The sequence below is a fragment of the Anthonomus grandis genome, chromosome 6 (assembly GCF_022605725.1).
Source record: "Anthonomus grandis grandis chromosome 6, icAntGran1.3, whole genome shotgun sequence".
NCBI classification, from domain to species: Eukaryota; Metazoa; Arthropoda; class Insecta; order Coleoptera; family Curculionidae; genus Anthonomus; species Anthonomus grandis.
Window position 1 is genome coordinate 29587587 of NC_065551.1, and position 21844 is coordinate 29609430.

The following is a 21844-nucleotide window of genomic DNA, read 5'->3' on the forward strand; positions in this document are numbered from 1 at the left end:
CATCTAAATATTAAATCAGTTATTTAGAATAACCTCTAAGATTATTCTTGTAGATTCCAGGAATGAGACCTGGAGAAAAGATCCTGGACTACTGGGAGCCTGGCAGGAATATGCTATCTGATCCCGGATTATTCTTATCGTCCCTAATGAACTTTGATAAAGATTCAATTACTGAAGAAATGATTGACAAACTGGAAAAGTATGTGGATGATCCCGACTTTACGCCTGCAAAAATTGCCAAGGTTTTATTGGATATCTCAACTCTCCTGTTTAGGAGGGTTGAATCTGACTGAATTATAGTTATTAATAATTGTATTTTCCAGATATCAAAAGCCTGTACATCTTTGTGCATGTGGGTACATGCAATGTACAAATATTACTTCGTTAATAAAGCCGTCGCTCCCAAGAAAGCCGCTCTTAAAAACGCAAAGGAAGACCTAGAGAAGACAGAAAGAGCTTTGGCCGCTGCTAAGGCAAAAATGAAAGAAGTAATGGATAGATTGGAGATACTTCAGACACAACTTAATGCTAAAATTGCATATAGAGAAGAAAAAGAACAAAGCATATCCATTTGCGAAGAAAGAATGAACAGGGCTGTTAGGTTAATCACAGGGTTGGCAGACGAAAGGATTAGGTAAGCAGTATTATGAGTTCTCTATAAATATAAATAGAATTTAATGAAACTTTAATAAGAACGTGAATTTTTAAGAAAAGTTGTTGATAAGGAGCCAGAAAAATAAAAGAAATCGGGTTGATATAACATAACGTTTCATCTTTTATCCTCCATCATTAACTTTTTTATATACACCATATTACATTATACTAGATTTAAATATTCTCTTTAATTATTGTCTCAACGATGTATTGCACTTCTATAAATACAAAAATTATCTACCCACTTTTTCCTTGCTCAAAGAAGTCTTATAGAAAGTACCCGAAATAATCGTTAAATATAATTATAAGGTTTCCATAAGTCTTTTTGAAACCTAATAATAATAATGATAATATTATTAATAAAATTTAATTAAATTAAATCAATAAACAAAAATTGAAGCAAACGCTGAACCTAGTGAAAGAATTCTTTAACGACATTGGCATGCAGCTTGGTCTGGACAGTTGCCGTATCCCCAATATATTCAGAGGACAAATACAACCAAGGGGGTACCATATGGAGTATTGATAGAAGATTGAGGCAATGGGTACTGCCTAATTTTACAAATATCTAGATATCAAGCAGTAAAGAAAAAACGAACCACAAAGTCCATTAGAAGGGTCAGATGGGTATTACGAACCTATCTTATCAGCAAAAATATCTTACCAAATCTGTGGAGACCGCAGACCCTTCTCACACTTTGCAAAATACTTACGTCAATAATTTTAGGTAAGATTTTATAAATAAGACTTGCTGGACCAAGAACAAAAAGGATGTCGCAGAAGTTCTATAGGATGTAAAGAACAATTAATCATGGATCAGGTGATAACAGAACATGATAGAAAAAATTCCAAGAAATAGTCCATCTTTACTGTGCGGTATGCTATCAAACGCCTTTTAATAATCAATATATGTAACGGTCTTTTTTCTATCATCAAATAGTAATGAAATAAACTCTAAGTCACAGGTCTCAAAAAGTAATAAAAAGAACGAAAAAAGAAGTAGAGAACAACACTACATGATACAAGTAAAGGGTAGTCAATTTTAACCTAATTTCTACTCTTGACTTGTATCATGTAGTGTTGTTCTCTACTTCTTTCTTCGTTCTTTTTATTAGTGAATACACAAGTGGATTTGATGATGCGGTATATGAGTATGGGCGAAACACGTGTAATCCTCTGACTTTAATTTAATAAATTTGAGAATTCTAACTTAGAGTTTATTTCATTACTATTTGATGATAGAAAAAAGACCGTTACATATATTGATTATCAAAAGGCGTTTGATAGCATACCGCACACGCGGCTTGTTGAAGTATTGAAGTTGTAGAAGCTTGAAGAAACACATCATTAAATTCATCAGCCATGTAATTCACGTGGTGAACTAAGCTCCAACTTAACATCTCTAAAAACCAAAGAACACCGGCATAATAAAAATTGAGATAATGATATATAAGTGAGAATTCAAAATTTCCTCCCATTTCTGCATCACCCTTTGGTTTTCTTAATAGTGTTTTGATCATTTGAAAATAGTGTTTTTCTCCTTTAACTAGATGGAAAGAGACAATCAACAACATAGAGGCAAACGTGGTTAACGTAACTGGTGACATTTTAATAAGCTCGGGCTGTGTAGCTTACATGACCCCATTCACAGATCAGTACAGACGGAATTTGTTTACTGGCTGGATTCAACGTATTGAGGTACTATTACTTAAATAGATCGATGTTGCTTGGGTAATTTAACCTGAAAATACTTTAGGACTTAGAAATACCATTTACCAAAAACTCCAATGTAGTAACCATTTTGGGTGAACCGGTGCAAATAAGACTTTGGCAATTAGATGGGTTGCCTAGGGATTATTTATCAACAGAAAATGCTGTTTTGATATCGTGCTCGAGGAGATGGCCGCTGTTTATTGACCCACAAGGTCAGGCCAATAAATGGGTTAAAAATATGGTAACTTTAATGAGGTAATCTAGCTAAGGTAATTTTTATTAAATTAATTATTTTTAGGGTAAAACTCAAGGTTTATCCATATGCAAGCTTTCAGATAGAGACCTTATGCGAACAATGGAGTCTGCCATAAGATTTGGGAAACCAGTTTTGATAGAAAATGTAGGGGTTGAATTGGATCCAGCACTTGATCCAATACTTATGAGACAAACCTATAACCAAAGTGGTATGTATTCATCTTATCCTTCTCCTTCTTGCTTGGGTTTACTGAGATCGTCTGAATACTATTAACGTTTACTAAAAAGAGTTTTTTAGGAACTATCGTTATTAAACTGGGAGATGTGGTGGTCCCATACGATAACAACTTTAAGCTATTTATTACCACCAAATTGCCAAATCCCCATTACACCCCCGAGGTATCGATTAAAGTCTTACTAGTGAACTTTACGGTTGTCTCAACGTGTGTTTAAATAATCCTATTGAAATCTTTTTAACTTACTTATAAATTTTACAGGGGCTTACAAGATCAACTATTAGCTTTGGTCGTAATGCAAGAACGTCCAGATTTGGAAGAGCAAAGGAGTCAAATCGTTGTAAGCGTGGCACAAATGAAACACGAACTCAAAGAGATTCAAGACCGAATTCTGATGAAATTGAGTACTTCTGAGGGTTCACCACTTGATGATCTTGATTTTATCATCACGTTGGAGGCTTCTAAAGTTAAGAGTGAGGATATCAAGGTAAGTTTATAATTAATTAAAAAAATTGAACTTACCCATGATTTCAAAAGATATTACATTATTTGGATTACCCCATGAAAGTTTTCAGTCACAGTCACAGCCATGTTGTAAGTTATTTTCGGAAAATATATTTGTGCTCTGCGTTATCTTTGCAAATCCAAAAAGAGTCTGCAATCTGGTTATCCCATGATTCGCATGTAATAAAAAACATATTTATTACTTTACTAAATATTGAAAATTCAATAGTTTAAGAAAGACTCTTTGGTGACTTATAATTTAGTTTAATTTAACTTTAGAATAAAGTCGAATCTGCCGAAATAACCCAGATCGACATCGACAACACCAGAGCCCTCTACATCCCAGTAGCAAATAGATCACAGATTCTGTTCTTTTGCTTAGCGGACCTTTCAAACGTTGACCCAATGTATCAATACTCATTGGAATGGTTTATTAATATTTTTATTTCTACCATGGCTGAATCTGAAAAGAGCGGTAAGATACAAATTAATATTTTTTAGCATAATAGGACTTTGATTATTCCATATTTATTTAAAAATCTAAATCATCAGTTACAATATCTTTTAAAAGACTTGTAACTAAATACTTTTTTTGACATGTGTTGTTTTTCGTATTGATGCTGCTGTACTGAGAAACTACTTAGCTACAGTCAGTAAACCCTTGTAGGATCGGTGAGATTTCCAAATACATAAAAAGTTGTTATTTTTGTTATAATAGGTGATTAGAATTTTATAATGCCAAAAATCTGTTAAACTTATAAGCCATAATCAAAAATTGTATTTTTTTTAGCGTAAAGTAACATAGGGCTTTTTGACACAAAAAAATTTACAAAAATCCTCTTTTTGATTTCAGAGGACATCAATCAACGAGTATCGACAATAAACGACAATTTTACATTTAACTTATTCAGCAATGTATGCCGGAGTCTGTTTGAAAAGCACAAATTGCACTTTGCGTTCCTGATGAGCATTCGAATTTTGATGGATATGAATAAAATCGATCCACAGGAATGGCAGCATTTTCTTGCTGGAGGATCGCCATTAAGAGTATTTATAACAATTTTTGTCACATAAACGTTTATTAAAGGATTTTCTTATTGGTTTAGGATGCACCAAATCCAGCACCAAACTGGCTTTCTAGTAAAGCGTGGCAAGAGATTTTAGCTTTAGAAGTGTTGCCAACTTTTAAGCCGTTTGTAGACACATTTAGTAAAAATGTTTTATATTATAAGGAGTTATTTGATAGTGCTGATCCGCACAGGTAGTATAAATATTTGTATTTATTAATTGAGCTTTATACATATAGTATAAGAAACATTTTACCTTGTTTTTTTTTTAAATATCGTTTGTTACATATTAAGACGTATTTTGTCAAACTGACTTAGGTAAATTAGTTGTCTTGCTTCTGTTATTAAAATTAAAATTCTAAAATAGTTAATCGATTTTTATCGGATATCGGTGTATGAAAAATAGGATTTCTTTACCTGTTTTTCAGTAAGGACTTTTGTGTCCAAATGCTCTATATTCAACGTTAAATAAATGTATATAATGTTAAAGAAAAAGGCAATGACATGGCAACCCCGCTTGATGCCATTGTTGATGCCACTGACGCAAAGAATTACCACCAGTGACGTTGCAAAAAAATATTTATTAGTAATAGGGTATGCTTTAAATATAAGTAATATTATCGTTTATAAACTATTTATGTGTTTTTTTAATGCATTTTTAATATGGTTCCAATTGAAGGGTTTTTTATATCAAATGATTATGGGGGTCAAATCCCGGAATCCATTGTTCATCCTCTAGACCATTTTGACGTGTGAATCTTGATACCTTTTCATCTGAAAATTCATCCCAAAAACCTTATAAAGTTAGTTAATACTCTATAAAGTTGCATCATAAAAAGTTTTAGTACTATTATAGTACTAAAAGTCTTTATGCGTGCACAATAAACATCTTTTATTGTAGAGAGAGTTTACCCTACCCCTTCAACAAACAATTAGACGACTTCCAGAAAATGGTGGTTTTGAAAAGTCTCAGACCCGATAAAGTGACAAACGCGATGCAAGATTTTCTCGCCGAAAACCTGGGACAGCAATTTATCGAGCCGCAATCGTCCGACTTGTCCGAAATGTTTAAAGAGTCCGGTCCTGTTGTGCCGCTGATTTTTGTCCTGTCCACCGGCACTGATCCGGCTGCGGATCTTTACAAATTTGCCGACCGGATGCGAATGGGCAAACGATTGTTTTCGATTTCTTTGGGACAAGGTCAGGGACCCATAGCCGAGAAGATGATCAAAGAGGCCATTGAACAAGGATCTTGGGTTTTCTTTCAGGTATTTATATCAGTTTTCATCAATTACAAAATCTCAACTTCGCCAAGACACCAACATAGAAAATTGACGGAAACAAAGAAACACACAGTCGTTTATAGTATGTTGTGGGATCTAGTATGTAATTTCATGATATTCTTTCAGTAGTAGGTAATGCGGTTTCATCAAGCTTCTCAGGGTTCTGGTTTGGTGGTTTAAATTTCGACTTCATTAATACCACAAAAATAAATCAGGTGATCTCGCCGGCCACTCAATACCACCCCTTCTCCCAATCCATTTACTCAAAAGAGTTTTATTTGGAAACTGCCTTACCTATTCTGAATAAAACGCTGGAGAAGCACTCCGTCTTACTGAAATATCAGATTTTTCGGGTTTTTCGGGTTCAAATTTTACGGGGATTCAGACAACATCTGAATCCCCGTATATCCTCATTGGATTAATTTTAGACCGAGACATTTTATGATGATTAATAGATAGTAGTGATAGTATCGTTGAAAAAAAAAGAATGTACGTCTGAGATGTACTTTATTAAAGAGGTAGTTGGGAATATTTAGAATTATAACGGTCATGCCATCGTCAGTCAATTCTTAAAGAACTTGACTTTTATTTGGGAACCATTTATAATCTTTATACGGTGGTTTGCGAGACTACTGTTACGTCAAAACTATACCCAGAACAGCTATATATATAAACATTCTTTTGTAGAACTGCCATTTGGCTCCTAGTTGGATGCCATCTCTGGAACGCATCATAGAAACAATTCCTCCAGAAGTGGTACATCGAGACTTTCGAGTATGGCTCACGTCAACCCCCTCGCCGTATTTCCCCGTATCTATATTGCAAAATGGTAGCAAAATGACCGTCGAACCTCCCTCGGGTTAGCTAAATAATTTTACAGCACACAATTTGTTACCTTTTCCCATTTTTTAGGAATAAAAGCGAATATTTTACGAGCCTACATAAATCAAGTATCGGATTTTGCTGACTTTTTACAGACGGAATCCCAAAAATCACACGATTTTAAATTTTTGACATTTTCGCTTTGTCTGTTTCATGGCATTTTGCTTGAAAGGCGCAAATTTGGACCACTGGGTTTTAATATACCTTACGAGTTCACCGATGGAGACTTAAAGATTTGCTTGTCCCAGTTATATATGTTTTTGATGGAATACGAAGACATTCCATTTAAGGTAAGCATTTATTTTACTCAGCATCTCATAATATTTCCCATTGGTTCATCATTAGGTATTAACCTATACAGCTGGACAGATAAATTACGGAGGAAGAGTTACTGATGACTGGGACAGACGGTGCCTTATGAATCAACTGGGTGATTACTACAAGCCACAGATACTAAAAGAAGGATACGTTTTTGATAAAAACAAATTTTATTGTCAGGTAAATCTATTTTTAAATTATGCTTGAGTACTTAATCGTTTATCATTAATTTATAAAACTTACTTTAAATATTCGATTTATAACAGAATATTTTAGTATTATTGGGATTCTCTACTGGAATTTCACTACTCATAGAAAAATTGACAACGAAAAGAGGTTTCACATTTTACTACACTATCTGGGCTGCAATAAATTCCTTAAAGAGAATTTAATGTAAAATCAACTCATACAAATCAGTTGATGAACCCATAAATCGTGAACACGCCCTTTCATGAAAAAATATCAAAATCTACATTAGGAAGATAACTTTGCTTATACAGGAGGCATAACAATAGTAGTAGAGACAAAGTTACTTTTTTTTTAATGGAATGGGATATTTTTGATGCATTTTTCAATTCTACGCAAAATGTTGACACAACTTCATGTAACATATGCTAGGCATCATGGTCAGTGGAGTAAGTTGACAGTTTAGTCGAAGTTTGGTCGTAATACTGGCGCGAAATTTAAATCGGACATAAATAGGGTGAAAATAAATATTTCTTGTAGTCATAAGTGATCGTTTTTAGTAGTGCGAGTGTGTAAATGAATTAGTTGACTATTTTCGTGGATCGATTTTTTTTAATTTACACCTTAACGAACAAGAAAAACACTTCAATAATGTGGTTTCTTGAGAAATGAAATAAGAAGTGGAATTTTTACTTTGACAGAATTGGAAATTTCGGTCAAGAGTATTTATTTCCACCTACTCTTTTTTAAACATTTTCTCCTTTCTTGCATCTATTGGTATATTCGGAATTGGATTTATTAAAATTAAGGTCTAGATTACTACAAGTAAATATATATTCACTCTACACTTTTACTAACTTTTCTCTGTACCTTAAGTTCACTTTATTAATTTAGTCTCTGCATTGGACTTTTAATGGAAAAGCTTCCGTTATTTTTCGATTGAAATACTAATGAATATGTTATTTATTTTCTGACTTATGGCCTCGCACGCATTTGAGTGGTTTTTGATAATATTTACATTGAGGGCTTAAACCAATCAATATCGGTTTAGTTTATAAAATACGTATTTTGAAAAAACGAACGTTAACCAAATAATAATTAAATTTTTAATTGGTTTAACCGCTTATTCGGTACACAGCTATTTCCCTTGCTGATGACGTTATTCTTTAATAACTCATAACAGCTTTAATAAGCATTTTTATATATTTTATTTAAAAAAAAGTTTTATTGATATTACGTTAGTCAGAAATCAAGGAAAAAAATTAGATGATACTTGCCGGTACGTGTTTCTGCATATTGGCTTCCTTAATGCAAGAAAACCAGAAAGTACATATAGTTCCATAAATAATATACAGGATGTTTGTAAAACTCTTTACAAAAAGCAACCATATATTCTTCAGACCAAAAAGAGCCGATTTAGCAAAACTTACTTATAGATGGAGAGCGCATGACCAAAAAACCTTTCATACTTCAACTCGAATGAGAATTTTTGTTTTTACTTTGATCTTAAATAAATTGAAAATTGCCGAACTGGTTTAGCAACAACGGTTCATCTTATGCAAAAGCATAAGTTTACTTACTTCAGATCGGTTGGCTTTTATGCATTTCCTTCGTAATAGTGTCAATAGATAATATATACCAAAAGTCAGCCCATTTTGGTGGTCCTATCATATAAAAAAAATTAAGAACGTCATTCTCGTAAGTAAGAACGAGACAGAGTTGCGTGAATATGGACGCGCGAGATAGAGCGTATATTGTCGTTCGTGTGAATAGTCAGTTTCTTGGCATGTACTTGACAAAATGATTTAATAAGGTTCCTTCATGAGAAAATTACATTACAGTTACATCTTTTTATTGAAAAAGTAAAAAAATCATTAATGGGTTGTGTTGGGTTGAGCGTAAAAGGTTAGCGAATCTTCCGAATTCATCGTCAGCCGAGTAAATAAGGACCCACGTCGTCGCCTGCTATTTTTCCATTATTTTAAAGATTCGAGTTAATATGGTATTCATATTGTATACATAAGTCCGATAAGCGCTTATTGATACTCAATTCTTCAATATTTGAATTTAGGAATAACACGAACATATATCTCCTAGATGAAGGACCAAGAGATACCCAAAATAGGGATTTATACAAATATATAACTAACATAACTATACTTAAAGCATAGTAACAAATATTCAACTCTTATTTATCTTGACAAAATTAAATTTTAACAGACGAAAAAATCTGAAATGCCTTTATTTTTTCATGACTTTCTTGGCGTATAAGAAAGTACAGGCTGGCAATGGCGTATTCCGTTTCTACGTAAAGTGCAAAGTAATTATTATAAACTTCAAGCCACTTGCATAATATCTGGTGATTAATTGTGATACAGGGACATTAAGAAAGAAGTACAAAAACGGGAAAAGAAAACTTTGGTACTTTTATTATATAAATAAAAATCAGTAATAACTTTATGCTAAGAAAATATATTAAAACTAATAAAATGTCGATCTTTTTTAGCTTCCTCTCACCGCTTTATACATCGACTACATGGATTACATAAAATCGTTTCCCATTAATGACGATCCCGAATTGTTTGGACTACACCCGAACGCTGATATAACTTTTGCTCAATCACAAACATACAAGTGCCTGTCCACGTTATTGCTTTTGCAACCGAAAACTGTAGGTGGAGCTGCGGCTAGCCAAGAAGAGGTCACTACAAACTTAGCTAGAAATATATTGGATCAGTTACCGAAAATGTTTGATTTGGAAGCAATATCGGAACGGTCGGTTATTTGAGAAGGTATATTATATTAAACCCGTGAAATACAAATATTATTTTACCACAGATATCCAGTGCTTTATGAGGAATCCCTTAATACAGTACTCATACAAGAGGCTATCAGATACAACAGACTATTGGTGGTAATTAAAGTGTCCCTAAACGATTTGCTTAAAGCCTTGAAGGGTCTTGTGGTCATGTCAGAGGCCCTAGAGAAAATGTCCTTAAGTCTCTTTACTAATAAAGTACCAGAGATGTGGGCCAATAAAGCTTATCCGTCATTAAAACCCTTGGGTAATAAACGTCCACCGAATAATTTTAAAATAATACAGAGCGTTATTTAACATTGCAACACAACAACATCCAGGGACGTATTCGTTCGATGATAGTAAGCAAAAAAGTGCATTTTAACGCCTTAAATTTTGGAATACATGTTAGAAAAGTTGTAGGAAGAACATCGATAATTTATTGTCCCTGCTTTTTCCTATAATAAAAAATATTTTTCAATCTATTATTCAATCAAATATGCTGAAGTGGAAATGGAAAAATGACTATATATAGTCTCTTAGTGTTTTTTCGTTCATGCCTGGTATTTTAATAAAAAAAGTAATTTTTTGCTCCTGCATTCTTTTCGTAATACAGTTAATTTTTAAGCGACAAAATAAAATACGCAATTTTCTATTAATTATTTGGTCCAGAAATGCTTCACTTTGCTATCGACAAAAATGGTCGATAGTTTTTTATTTGACAAAGACGAAACGAGTGAAAAAAAGACCAAAACAACAGATGTACTATAAGCTTACCGTTTTCCCTTTCAAAATATTCAATTCAAAGCCTACATAAACGCGAAATATGAAACATTTGAATTATGTATTGGAAAATAGCTCTGGATGCGTAGTATTTTGCGTACTCATTTTCGGAAATTATTAATTAATTAAATTAAACTTTTTGCTTGATTTGATCGAAGGAACACGAAGCTGGATTTTGTCCATATATTGAAATATGAGCCTGTATATTGAAAGTAATTTTAGGTTCTTGGGTTTCCGACCTGAACGCTCGATGCGAATTTTTAAACAAATGGGTTATTAATGGTATTCCGCCAGTATTCTGGATCTCGGGCTTTTATTTCCCACAAGCTTTCCTGACTGGAACTCTACAGAATTATGCCAGAAAATATGTAGTTTCCATTGATTCTATTAATTTTTCATTTGAGGTAGGTATAATAAGTTATGAAATTGGGTGAATGAGAAAATGCATATTAAGCCGATGACAATTTAAAGTCAGTATTATTATTTTTTGTCTTCTATTTTATTTTTCAATACTTATTTTACTTTGTACAATTATTTCAAAAATTGAGCTAGTGTTTTATCTATCGACCTCTGACTTAGTTTCTTCTCTTAAGATCTTACCTAACTTTATTTAATTGTTTTTCTTCTCATTTAAAAAAGATTAATTATTCATAATTTACCTAATGCGAAAATATTACGAATAAACCGTTATATTTCATATATATTCACGTCACTCATCCACCTCGAATCCTTAATTGAGATCACGTTTTGCCTTATTTATTAATCATCATCAGATCAAAGACAACAATCAACATATAACAAAATATAATTATCGCAAGAAAACGAGATATGTCATCTCAATTATTCGAGATAATTAACTGTATCTATTGATTTACCCTCGTTAACCATACAAAAGGGTTTCTATTTGACAATTATCTGAATTCTAGGTATTGGATTCTTTTCCCAAAATCCGCCCCAAGGATGGTTGTTGTATTTGGGGATTGTTCCTGGAAGGAGCTAGATGGAATGGAAATAAGGGAATATTGGATGAATCGAATCCTAAAGAACTATATACAGGTAATAAATGGTGTTATATTTTTTTTCCGCCATAATAAAAAATCGAAGATCATTAGAACTAAGATAAAAAATATAAAGTACTGACTCAGGGAGCCTCTATATTTTTTTAAATTATTTTATTATTCACTTATAAAACATCGATCGCTTATAAACCGAATCTTTGAGATTCGGATTTATTATGATTTTTTTTAAAATAGCCTATCTAAGTTAATACAACGATATCATTAACCAATTTAAAGCTGACTATTGACTATAGGCATATTGACTTAAGGTAATGATAGGAATTCGAATTCAAAAATAATATCAAGTATTCTTTTCGTTATATAAGAATTTAAAAAAATCCACGACGGCTTTTTTTAATTATAGCAATTTCTATAGGTAATATATGCTGGCAAATATTTAATAATAAAGCATTTTTATTTTCATATAAAAACTCTTCAATAAACGAACCAAAAAAGATTTAACACCTTTCTTTGATTTAAATATCTCCACATCAGTTCTTTTTAGTAACAAATTTCCCATTCATCCCTGACCATGTATTTATTTCAATAAAGATTTCACTTATATTCTATACATATTTTGTAGTTATAAGAATATATAATTCTACATAAATAAATAAATCAGACAAAACAAAGTGAACTTTGAAACTTAGATATTAATTATAATTTGCGCTGTATTTTCGATTAATTGTGAAATTTGGTTTTTTATGTTAAAATTAGGGCGTCAAGAGTTTTTTTGAAAATATATTTTATAAACAGAAGTTGCCTAAAAATTTTCCACATCAAAAGTAAAAAACCTTGTTTACTTATTTTAACCATCTGTTGCCATCATTAGTTATAAACGAATATTTTATAAATACAAATTATTGGCTTTCATTCACCCACCCAAAATAAGTAACAAAGACTGTTTATCACGATTTCTAATTTTAAACTATAGTCCATAACAATAATCATAAAAACAACGTTATAAACAACTAATAAAAAAGTTTACTTTATTATTGTTTGAAGAATCTGAAAAAAACCATTTGGAAAAAAGTCAGGTCCCCACAAGCAAAATCCCTGATAACGATTATCCCTACGTCCAATTGCTATATTTTTATGAAAAAAATTAAAACGGTTTATCTTCATGACTATTAAATATGATCCAAGACATTTTAAATCTTTACTAAAGACTCTAAATAGTAAAACATGCATATTATTTTTTTAGAGATGCCCGTAATTTGGTTAAAACCTGAAGAGAACCACGTCAGACCTCCAGGTGTTTACGAATGTCCCGTTTATAAGACTTTAACGAGAGCAGGAACTTTATCTACCACGGGACATTCAACCAATTATGTACTCGCAATTGAGGTTCCATGTGAGAAACCGGAGCCTCACTGGATCAAACGTGGCGTTGCATTGATATGCGCTTTGGATTATTAGTTTTTAAGGAATTGAACTGTGATAATTATTTTATATTTGAAGAAAAATAAAATATATTTTAAATAATATAAACTTAAAGAGAAAATATTTCAAATATGTATTGTAGAACGGAGGATAAATCAGTCAAAGGTCAAGGTAATGAAGCAAAAAAGTAGTAGCTCCTCCTGAAATAGGGCGTCGGGTAAGTAATATACCTGCTCTTATTCAAGATTTGTCCTTAAAGTATGATCTCAACCTATTGGTAACATACGTACCATTAAAGAAAGTTCATTTCTGGAGCTTTATCAGGAAGAACCACTGTTCAAATTCAGCGTAGCATTAATTGTAAGTTTTTGATTGACTCTTAAGTATATAGTAAGTTTTCGACCTCTTGAATTGAGTGTTATGAACATAGACTTATACCCAAGGTTATAAGTCTAGGGTTATTATTCTGTGCGTAAAAATTGGAACAAATATCATACGGCATTCAAATCGCCACCGAACCGAACCGAAAATCACCGATGATTTTTAGATGTATTTAATTCCAAATTATGATCTCTGGAAAAACTCGCGTATATCATCTAGAACATGATTGAATTGCCCTTCTATTACCCGAGGGATTTGACGTAAAAATGAGGTAATGATTACGAAACATCCATCATTACCATACAAATAACACTAATGTTAACTATGAGGGTTACAAGAGGCTGAGAAATTTGTTAATATTATCAGTTCTAAATATCATTTCTTAACATATCTATTTGGAGACAGTGTAGCTTTGTCCAAGCAATTTGGATGCAAATTTTTGAGTTCTCAGATACACTGTAAATTTAAAAGTAATGCTGCTTCTGCTGATAATTTTATTGGTAAATATATAGATCTGCTTGTGCCACATTTGTTACCTCAAATAACTTTTATCGTAAATAAATAAATGCTTTTCTACTCATAAATTTCTAAAACAGTGATTCCATGAAACTTTCTTATTTTAGACCTATTACTCTCCTTCCATTTCTTTCAGTTATTGGAAAGGAATATTTCTCAAAGCAAACCAATCAGTCTTTAGACCTCTGCATAGTACCACTACTGTCCTGGTCTATATATCTAGTTCTCCCAAAAGTTTTATAAAATTATGGGCACTGTATATTCATAAAATGTTATCAACTCGAATTAAAATAAAACTGTGTGATTGTCTCATTATATCATTATTGTGGTGTGGTTTATTGTCCTGCTTAAGATTTTGTTGTGGTCTACGTAAATTTGATTATGTCTCTGAGTGTTTATATTTAAATACTCTTGTTTATAAGTTAATCAAAAATGAACAACCAGTATATGATATGATCGACGTATTCGTCATTCTACTAAGTTTATGATACCAAAGCATAAAACTTTTCTCTATGAAAGGTCGATTAGCTATATTGCAGCAAAATATTTCAATGCTCTTCCCAATGAGCTTCTGTCCACAACTTCAAGGGGCATTTACGTACATTTGTTTTTTTCTTTTCTTTTTGTACATTTTCTTTCTTTTAACACATATTCTTTTTTAATTCTATATTACAGCAGTCTCCACTATTAATGCATATATTTCAAATTCTTTTTTACGTTTTAATTCCTTTCTATTTGCAGTATTTTTGTCTTTATTTTCAAGGGGTGGTTAGGTACAGGAGTAGCTTTAAGCTAGACCTCGGCACTAAATTTAATTTCTCTTAGTTTATAATATTTTAAATATGTAAATAAACGCCGTTTATTAATATTAGATATTAATACAGAGGTAAAGAATTTCACTGCATCATTAGAAAAACCAAAATAATGTAGTTTTTCAAATAACAGTTCGCTGTCGAGTGTATCGAAATTTCGATTAAAATCTTTCGTTTAGTAGGGCAATGTAGGTAGATTACAAAATATAATAAAAAATGATACTTACTTTCAGTTAAATTTATTAAAGACTGAAACGCAACACATTTCACAAAAGTAAATCAACGAAATCTTCAAAGAAACTATTTCCATCTGTTAAATCCTGATTAAAGCAATTTCGGAAGGTCAAAGTTCATAAACCAAAAAAAAAAAAATATACTAGTCATCAAATAGCTTAAATGTATTTTTGAAATATTACTGATGCGTGAATTTGCAATATATTCAGGATCGTTTTTTTAGGACTAGCTATTAAAAGGAAGACATGATATTAATAGCATGAATCAATTGAAAGGAATTTAATTTTAATGCCATGAAAATGGTTAGTTTAAAATGAATAAAATAAAAAAGAAAAGAACTTGACCTCCGGATAATACCTACCGTGCTATTGAATATTTAAAAAAAACGGGTAGAAAACAAAATTAGTTCCTCCAAGATCGTCCTCCGCCGCCTCCACTTCTGAAACCTCTTTGGCCACGGCTGCTGCCTCTCCAGCTTCCTCCACGTGTACCCGTCCTTCCTACAATTTTAACTTTAATATTAAGACTGCAGGTATATAGAGAAATAAACAAAAGTGTATAGGAGAACCATAATTAATTGGATATAGGTTATTGAATGGTACCTCAAAATGAAGAGAGGCGTTCGCAACATTTTAATTACTGATAAATTGTAAAAAACTAGTCGATTCCTATGTAGCCTTATGCTAAACAACAAACTTGCCGGGTAAAATGTTAAGGTGCCGGGGCCGTGTAATTAATTATTACTTTGCGTACCTTGTGCTACATTGCGTACGGATATGAGATTTTGGGGGATTGTTACTGAGACTTTTCAACAACAATTGGCATATACTTGCCAGAAGAACAAACCCAAATAGATTCAACTTTTTTGTCGCCTGGGTATTTTTATTCGATGTAATATGTGTGTTAATGTTGATTGAAGTATTTTACTACATAAAACTTTGAAAGAAAAGAGGAGAAAAGAATCCTTTTCCATTAAAAATATATTCATACAGGATCAACGGGGTTACGCGTCAGCGTCAGTAACTGACACAAAATGACAAAGTTGAACTTTCGCAGTACACCATTTATTGAATCTTAAATCTAATGTTTTTCGTAGCATGTTCTCAAGTTATTCACCACTATTTCAATTCACAATCTCAAACATCAAGCATTTTCGGACCCACGTTTAAATGAATTTTTCTATTTAAAGTCGGTCCAGGAATACCCATATATATTGAAATTAGGATATACCATTATTTAAATTTTATTAAAACTTATGAATGTGTATATGCATGTTAGGGTTTTACTTTTAGATGCCATAGAACTAAAAAATATATGGATTCTTGTTTATTTTTCTCAAAAACCTTCTGACAGAGGCAACAGCTAAGACTATTGACAATAAGGAGCAGTTAGATGTGATCATGACGGACTGTGAAAAAGCTTTTGATAAGGTTGATCACGGTCTGCTAATCACTAAACTGGGTAAATTCGGTTTTTCTCTGTCCGTATGTAAATTTATTGCTTCCTATCTAAAGAAAAGAATTCAACGGTTAAGATGGGTAGGTAATTAACAATGCCGCTTTTCTAACCGTCAGAGAACAGATGCGACTTCGCCTTACGACAGTAGAAATGCGACGGCATTGTAGGGCATGTATAAGAGCCAGGGGAGCGCAGTTCCAACAAAATTTATAATTTTGAAATAAATACATAAAATTTAAAAAATATTTTTTTTTTACTTTATTTTCCTTTAAAGTCATGAATTGTGGCAAGTTAGTCGGCTTTGTGTTACACATCGTATATCATTGAAAAGAGTATTAACTGGAGATGTTTTTAAAACTACCTGAACATTTTGATAGATTTTAGTTTTTTTTTTGTGTCTTTCTTCTTTTTAAAGTTACCTTTCATAACTTTTTTTGCTACTTGTATTAACTTTTTGAGCTCAAAACGAATTATTTCGGTATTATTTGTACTTGATATTGATTTTTTTAGATTCAGGATACATTACAGACTAAATACAAATATAAAAAAAAACGTGAAAAATATGCTGAAAAAATTTAAAGATGTCAAAAGGCATAATTTTTTGAAAATCCTAAAAATAACACAAAATCAATGATATAAAAAAACCCGAGACTTTTAGAACAAAAGTTTATTAGGGAAATATCTTCTATGTGAGCCTATCTATATGCCACCTAGTTTGGCTAACCCTCCGCCAAACACCCTGTATATACTACCTATATCTAAATGTCCTTTGCTTTTTTATACCTATAGAGTAACTTGTTTTTATATGCTTTAAAATTTATTTTTAAATTTTTTTTGGACTAAAATACATAGTTGAGAAAAGTTAAAACCTTTATTCTACATAGAATGAGAAACATTGAAAAATTGTTATCTTATGATTATTATTGAAATAACTTACAATCCAAGAAGACTTCATAGCTTTGGGTTATGAGAATCCTAGATTAAAAGTTTATTTAAAAAATTAATACTTGATACCATTTTTTGGGCATATTGAAAATCGGTGCTAGCAATACCCTTTATTTTATTTGTTTTTAAATTTTCGTCATCATTTGGTTTTAACCCAAACTAAATTAAAATAAGAATTGTTCACGATTATGCACGGCTTTAAACACTTGGGTCGGTAACGTCAATCCGGAAGAAATTTCCCAACCAAAAAGTTGATCCTTTAATATAAAAGAAAGATTCACATAATCGTCAAAAAAACATACATTTCATTATCCTTCTTCACGTTAATAGAAAAATCACTTAAAAAACTTATATTGTGAAGTTTCTTAGCACTTAAACAAAAAAGTTGGCTTACCGAAGTTGTTACTAAATTTACCACTGGGAGGTTGGTAAGTTGTTTGTGTTGGTTTCCTGGAATCACCACCTTTAGTAGATTTTATTTGTTTTGCACCTGCTGTACCATTGCTTGAATCAAAGGTTATGGGAGCGTGTCTTTTTTGTGAAGTGGGCGATTTTAGTGAAGACTGAAACAAAAATAAGTGATATTTAAAATGTAACAAAAAAAATCCATACACATTTTTCTATATAATTAGAAAAATGAAAACCTTATAGTCAGATACAAAAAGTATGTATTTGATTGATATAGAGGTTTTTAAACACATGTTTGATTGATTTGAATAAATAACCACCTTACCAATTTTTCCTTGTTCTTCTCCTCTTCCTTGAATGATAATGTTACATTGCATTTATATAGTGGTGGTTGATAAAACAAATCCTTTATAATGGAGTTGATATTATTCAGCAATAGCGGTGCCAGTTCAATGATAAGTTGTTGAATATGAAATTCTTCACCTTGAGGTTTCGGGTTTGCTTTCTTTTCTAATCCCCTTTTGCATCCCTGCACACCTCGAGAAAAATACTGAAGTCTTGCACGGAAATCTTTTAAACGTTCTTGATCGCCGGTCAAAAACTCTGGAATCTTCCTGGTCAGTCTGTGAAAAGTATAAAGTAGGCATTCTACTGACGTGAAGTCTAACTGTGGAACGTTGTTTAGGTCAACATCTTCTGGGGGCAGGGGCATATATTCCTTTAAAAATAATTCACACATTTAGGAAGATGATAAATGCAAAAATAGTAGAACTTTTACCTTAAGTTTGTCAAAAACACTTTGCACAATTTCTGTGATGTTTTCAACATTTCCACAATGAACGCTTAGCAATGCTAATTGTCTCAGTAGTTTCAACTGCAACTTTTCACTATCTTTAATATTTCTTATCTTTTCAAGATTGGGTAAGACTTGAGTGCAATAATAAATAACAAACTGAGTGGACTCCAAAGTAGCCTAGAAATGTAACAGTAAATACTTGCACCAATCGTCTTTTGAACAACTTACACTAAACAATGGTAAAATACAATCAACACATAATATTAGTCGACTAACGTTATCAGTTCCTTCTTCGGTGGGTTCAAATTTCTCTTTTAGCTCAATTTTTTCAGCCACAGTATTAATGAGTTCTTGTTGTCCTTGTAATGTTTTTGAAAGGTTGGATTTTAGCAAAAACTGCATTATAATAATAAATTCCTCTGAAGTACAATCCTAAAATATTCAATATATTATTATATTTTGTAGCAATAGAGAAGCTTCAGTTCATGAAACTCAAAGGAACATTGATAAAGTTGGATTAAAAAAATAAGATGACATCAAACAACATGACTTTTACAGTACTTTCTCTGTTGCCTATTTCAGTAGTTTTTATTTGGTGTTTTAAAAAAAACCTCATTAATGTTCAGTACAAGTTTTCCAATACTGAATATTAAATAGTGTACTCTGACCATCATTCTGCAATTTACTTATATTGTGTACTTTTCTTAATTCCCGGCATATAAGCAAACATTTAGGCAATAAATGAAAAATATGATTTGTTGAAAGACCAAATATGACAGGTATGGCATTCATAGAGCATTCTTCCATACTACCCAAAACACCACAATTTCAAAAAGTCTGTTCTATAGAATATATTTATACTTAAATTTAGTACAAAATTACTTGTCACTGACAAGTATCAAAGATTTTTATTTAGTTCTGAAGGTTGAAAGAGTTGTATTGTGTAAAAGAAAAGAATGAATTGTTTATTAGGTGGAACAGATCAATATTTAATTACTGCACTGTCAAAAAAGAGAAAGAACTTCTAAATTCAGTAGTTTGATGCAGAGGAAGTTCAAATTTGATAAAATCTCTAAGGTTTAGATTATGTAGGTCTTGTCTAACTTTATAGGGGTCAAACCAATAGCAGGGCATTCATACTTGTATACCCTGTTTGCAAATAAGTCACAGGTTAAGTGTTTATAATAAAGTACATTGCAATAGTGGAGCTGTGGTAAAATGAGGGATTCAATTAACATAAGTTAAGTTCTTGCAGGCAATATAAACTTAAAGGAATACAGACATTTTAGCTTAAAGTATACTGTTGACAGTTTTGTTTTGATATGAGGTTGAAAACTTAGGTTCAGGAGAGAAGCAATACATTGCTTATGCGTACTGTAAAATTATACAAGAAAACTTTATTAATAGCCATATTCGAACCAACCAGCTTAAAGTTACTTTTAAGAACAAGACCATGATTATTAAACCATTCAAATATACTAAACAAATCATTGTTGATCCATTGGAGTCCTCCAGTCAATATTGAAGTACAATTTTGGTGTCATAAGCATAGAAGTGAATAGAGCCATGCTTTACTTGTGTTGGAAATTTAGTCATATATATTAAAAATAACATCCAAATTTCCCTGATCCCAAATTACTACCATAAGACATACTCGAGAGTTATAGATAGACTTCTGACAGTGGCAAAACTGTAAAATTTTTGCAGGATAATGATATTTATTCTAATATTTAATTTATGTTATAATATAATTGAATTTGATCTTAGAAATGGTATGGCTCTGATGGCAGCATAACTCTTTAATATTTTTGGCACATGTCTGCTTTTCTAATTATTCAATTCAGAATAAAAAACTAAAATAATTTTTTTAATACTTCATTACCTGGATTATCTTCTTGCCCTCTTCAACAAGAAGGGGTGGCAATTCTGGGTTCTTGCTAAGAGGTTGAATATCCGGTAAATAAACCAGCTTTGTAAATAAAAATACAACTGCCTTTTCCCGGAAAGATTCATCGTCCGATGATTGTATACTATTTAGAATTCCCTTAGTTGCACCAACTGGATCTTGCTTATAGATACTGCATAATGAATTACAAGCGACAGTATAATCTAGGTCCTCTAGTTGCAATAACTGTCCCAATATGCTCGCAATATTTCCTACCAATTCTGCATTATCTTTGGCTAGGTTGGGCAAAACTTTCATGGCACATATACGGATATCGCTATCATCATCCTCACACAAATTTATGATGGCATTGAGTGCTTGCTCTTGTAAGGTGGGAAAATGCTTGAAGAATTTCGAAATGATTTGTGCTGCCAATTTCTTTTCTTTAGGACCGCCAGTCGTTCCGTTTATGCATTCAGTATACTCGACATACTTCTGCAAGCGGTAAATAGGAAAATATTTACATAAAATAGAAACAAGTAAAAAAAAACTAAAGAATGCTAACCTCAGATATTTTGTCTTTAGCACTGGAAAGGATTTCGTATTTGTCGTAAAGTTCTTGCAATAAATCGGCCATTGTTTAAATTCTGGACAACACGCGATTCATGAAAATTTATAAAACTCACTTTTTAACTGAAAAAGTGCTAAAAATACCGGGAAACACGAAAAAGCATGAGAAATTAAACTTTACAGTCTGCGTCAAACGAGAATACAAATTACAATTCGGGATTGGGGAAAATAGGAATCTGTCATGTCAACTGTAAATCTCGTTGACAATTGACAAACTGTCAATGTCATAAAATCTCAGATTATTATGGCAAATGAGACAGAACTAAAGGTGAATCTATTGATGATAATTGCGACAAAAACGCTAGCCGTAACGGCGATATATTGAAACAGCTCACAGTTTATTTATCGACAAGAAAACCCCACTAACAGATTACAAATATATATGTTAGAAAAATCAATTTAGAAATTACTGTCTCACACGTTAAAAAATTAAATACCCGACGTAATACCCAATAAAATAAGTAACTCAATATGAATTCGTCAGAACAATACAGATTTAACTTAGAATATGTTATGTAACACTTGAAATTACTGTTACTTAATTATATTATAAGATATGATATGCCAATACGAAAACTTTCTAGATGATGCTGATTTATAATTACAATCCTTGCATATCTATTCTGAGAAAAATATATATTAAATTAAATATATATTATA

The 21844-nt window shown here is 31.9% G+C and overlaps 2 protein-coding genes across 2 annotated transcripts in view; one reads left to right on the forward strand and one right to left on the reverse strand.

The window, feature by feature from the left end:
- Positions 1–13227, forward strand: part of LOC126737469 (dynein axonemal heavy chain 1-like) — a 101766-nt gene extending 88539 nt beyond the window's left edge. The window contains exons 48-66 of the mRNA XM_050442380.1: positions 54–242; positions 324–634; positions 2205–2352; positions 2411–2608; positions 2666–2831; positions 2921–3065; positions 3120–3345; positions 3642–3837; positions 4216–4409; positions 4469–4623; positions 5331–5697; positions 6400–6571; positions 6625–6884; positions 6940–7092; positions 9605–9873; positions 9937–10163; positions 10901–11082; positions 11605–11734; positions 12941–13227. Of these exons, the coding sequence (XP_050298337.1) occupies positions 54–242; positions 324–634; positions 2205–2352; positions 2411–2608; positions 2666–2831; positions 2921–3065; positions 3120–3345; positions 3642–3837; positions 4216–4409; positions 4469–4623; positions 5331–5697; positions 6400–6571; positions 6625–6884; positions 6940–7092; positions 9605–9873; positions 9937–10163; positions 10901–11082; positions 11605–11734; positions 12941–13155 (3903 nt within the window). The 3' untranslated portion in view covers positions 13156–13227. The remainder of the gene's footprint in view (positions 1–53; positions 243–323; positions 635–2204; positions 2353–2410; positions 2609–2665; positions 2832–2920; positions 3066–3119; positions 3346–3641; positions 3838–4215; positions 4410–4468; positions 4624–5330; positions 5698–6399; positions 6572–6624; positions 6885–6939; positions 7093–9604; positions 9874–9936; positions 10164–10900; positions 11083–11604; positions 11735–12940) is intronic.
- A 1824-nt stretch (positions 13228–15051) lies between these two features.
- Positions 15052–21350, reverse strand: LOC126737832 (apoptosis inhibitor 5). The gene is made up of 7 exons (XM_050442890.1): positions 21120–21350; positions 20552–21049; positions 18898–19101; positions 18652–18846; positions 18199–18591; positions 17860–18028; positions 15052–15562 (listed from the first exon to the last, which is right to left on the reverse strand). The coding sequence occupies exons 1-7, from the start codon at positions 21189–21191 to the stop codon at positions 15465–15467; spliced, it is 1629 nt and encodes a 542-aa protein (XP_050298847.1). The 5' UTR covers positions 21192–21350; the 3' UTR covers positions 15052–15464.
- Positions 21351–21844: the final 494 nt, after the last annotated feature.

Coding starts and splice junctions, on each gene's coding strand:
- LOC126737832 (XM_050442890.1), bottom strand. CDS start 21,191: ATGGCCGATTTATTGCAAGAACTTTACGACAAATACGAAATCCTTTCC. Junction 19,102..20,551: donor AGGGCAAGAAGATAATCCAG/GTAATGAAGTAT, acceptor TGAATATTTTAG/GATTGTACTTCAGAGGAATT. Junction 15,563..17,859: donor TAAATTTAGTAACAACTTCG/GTAAGCCAACTT, acceptor TTAAAATTGTAG/GAAGGACGGGTACACGTGGA.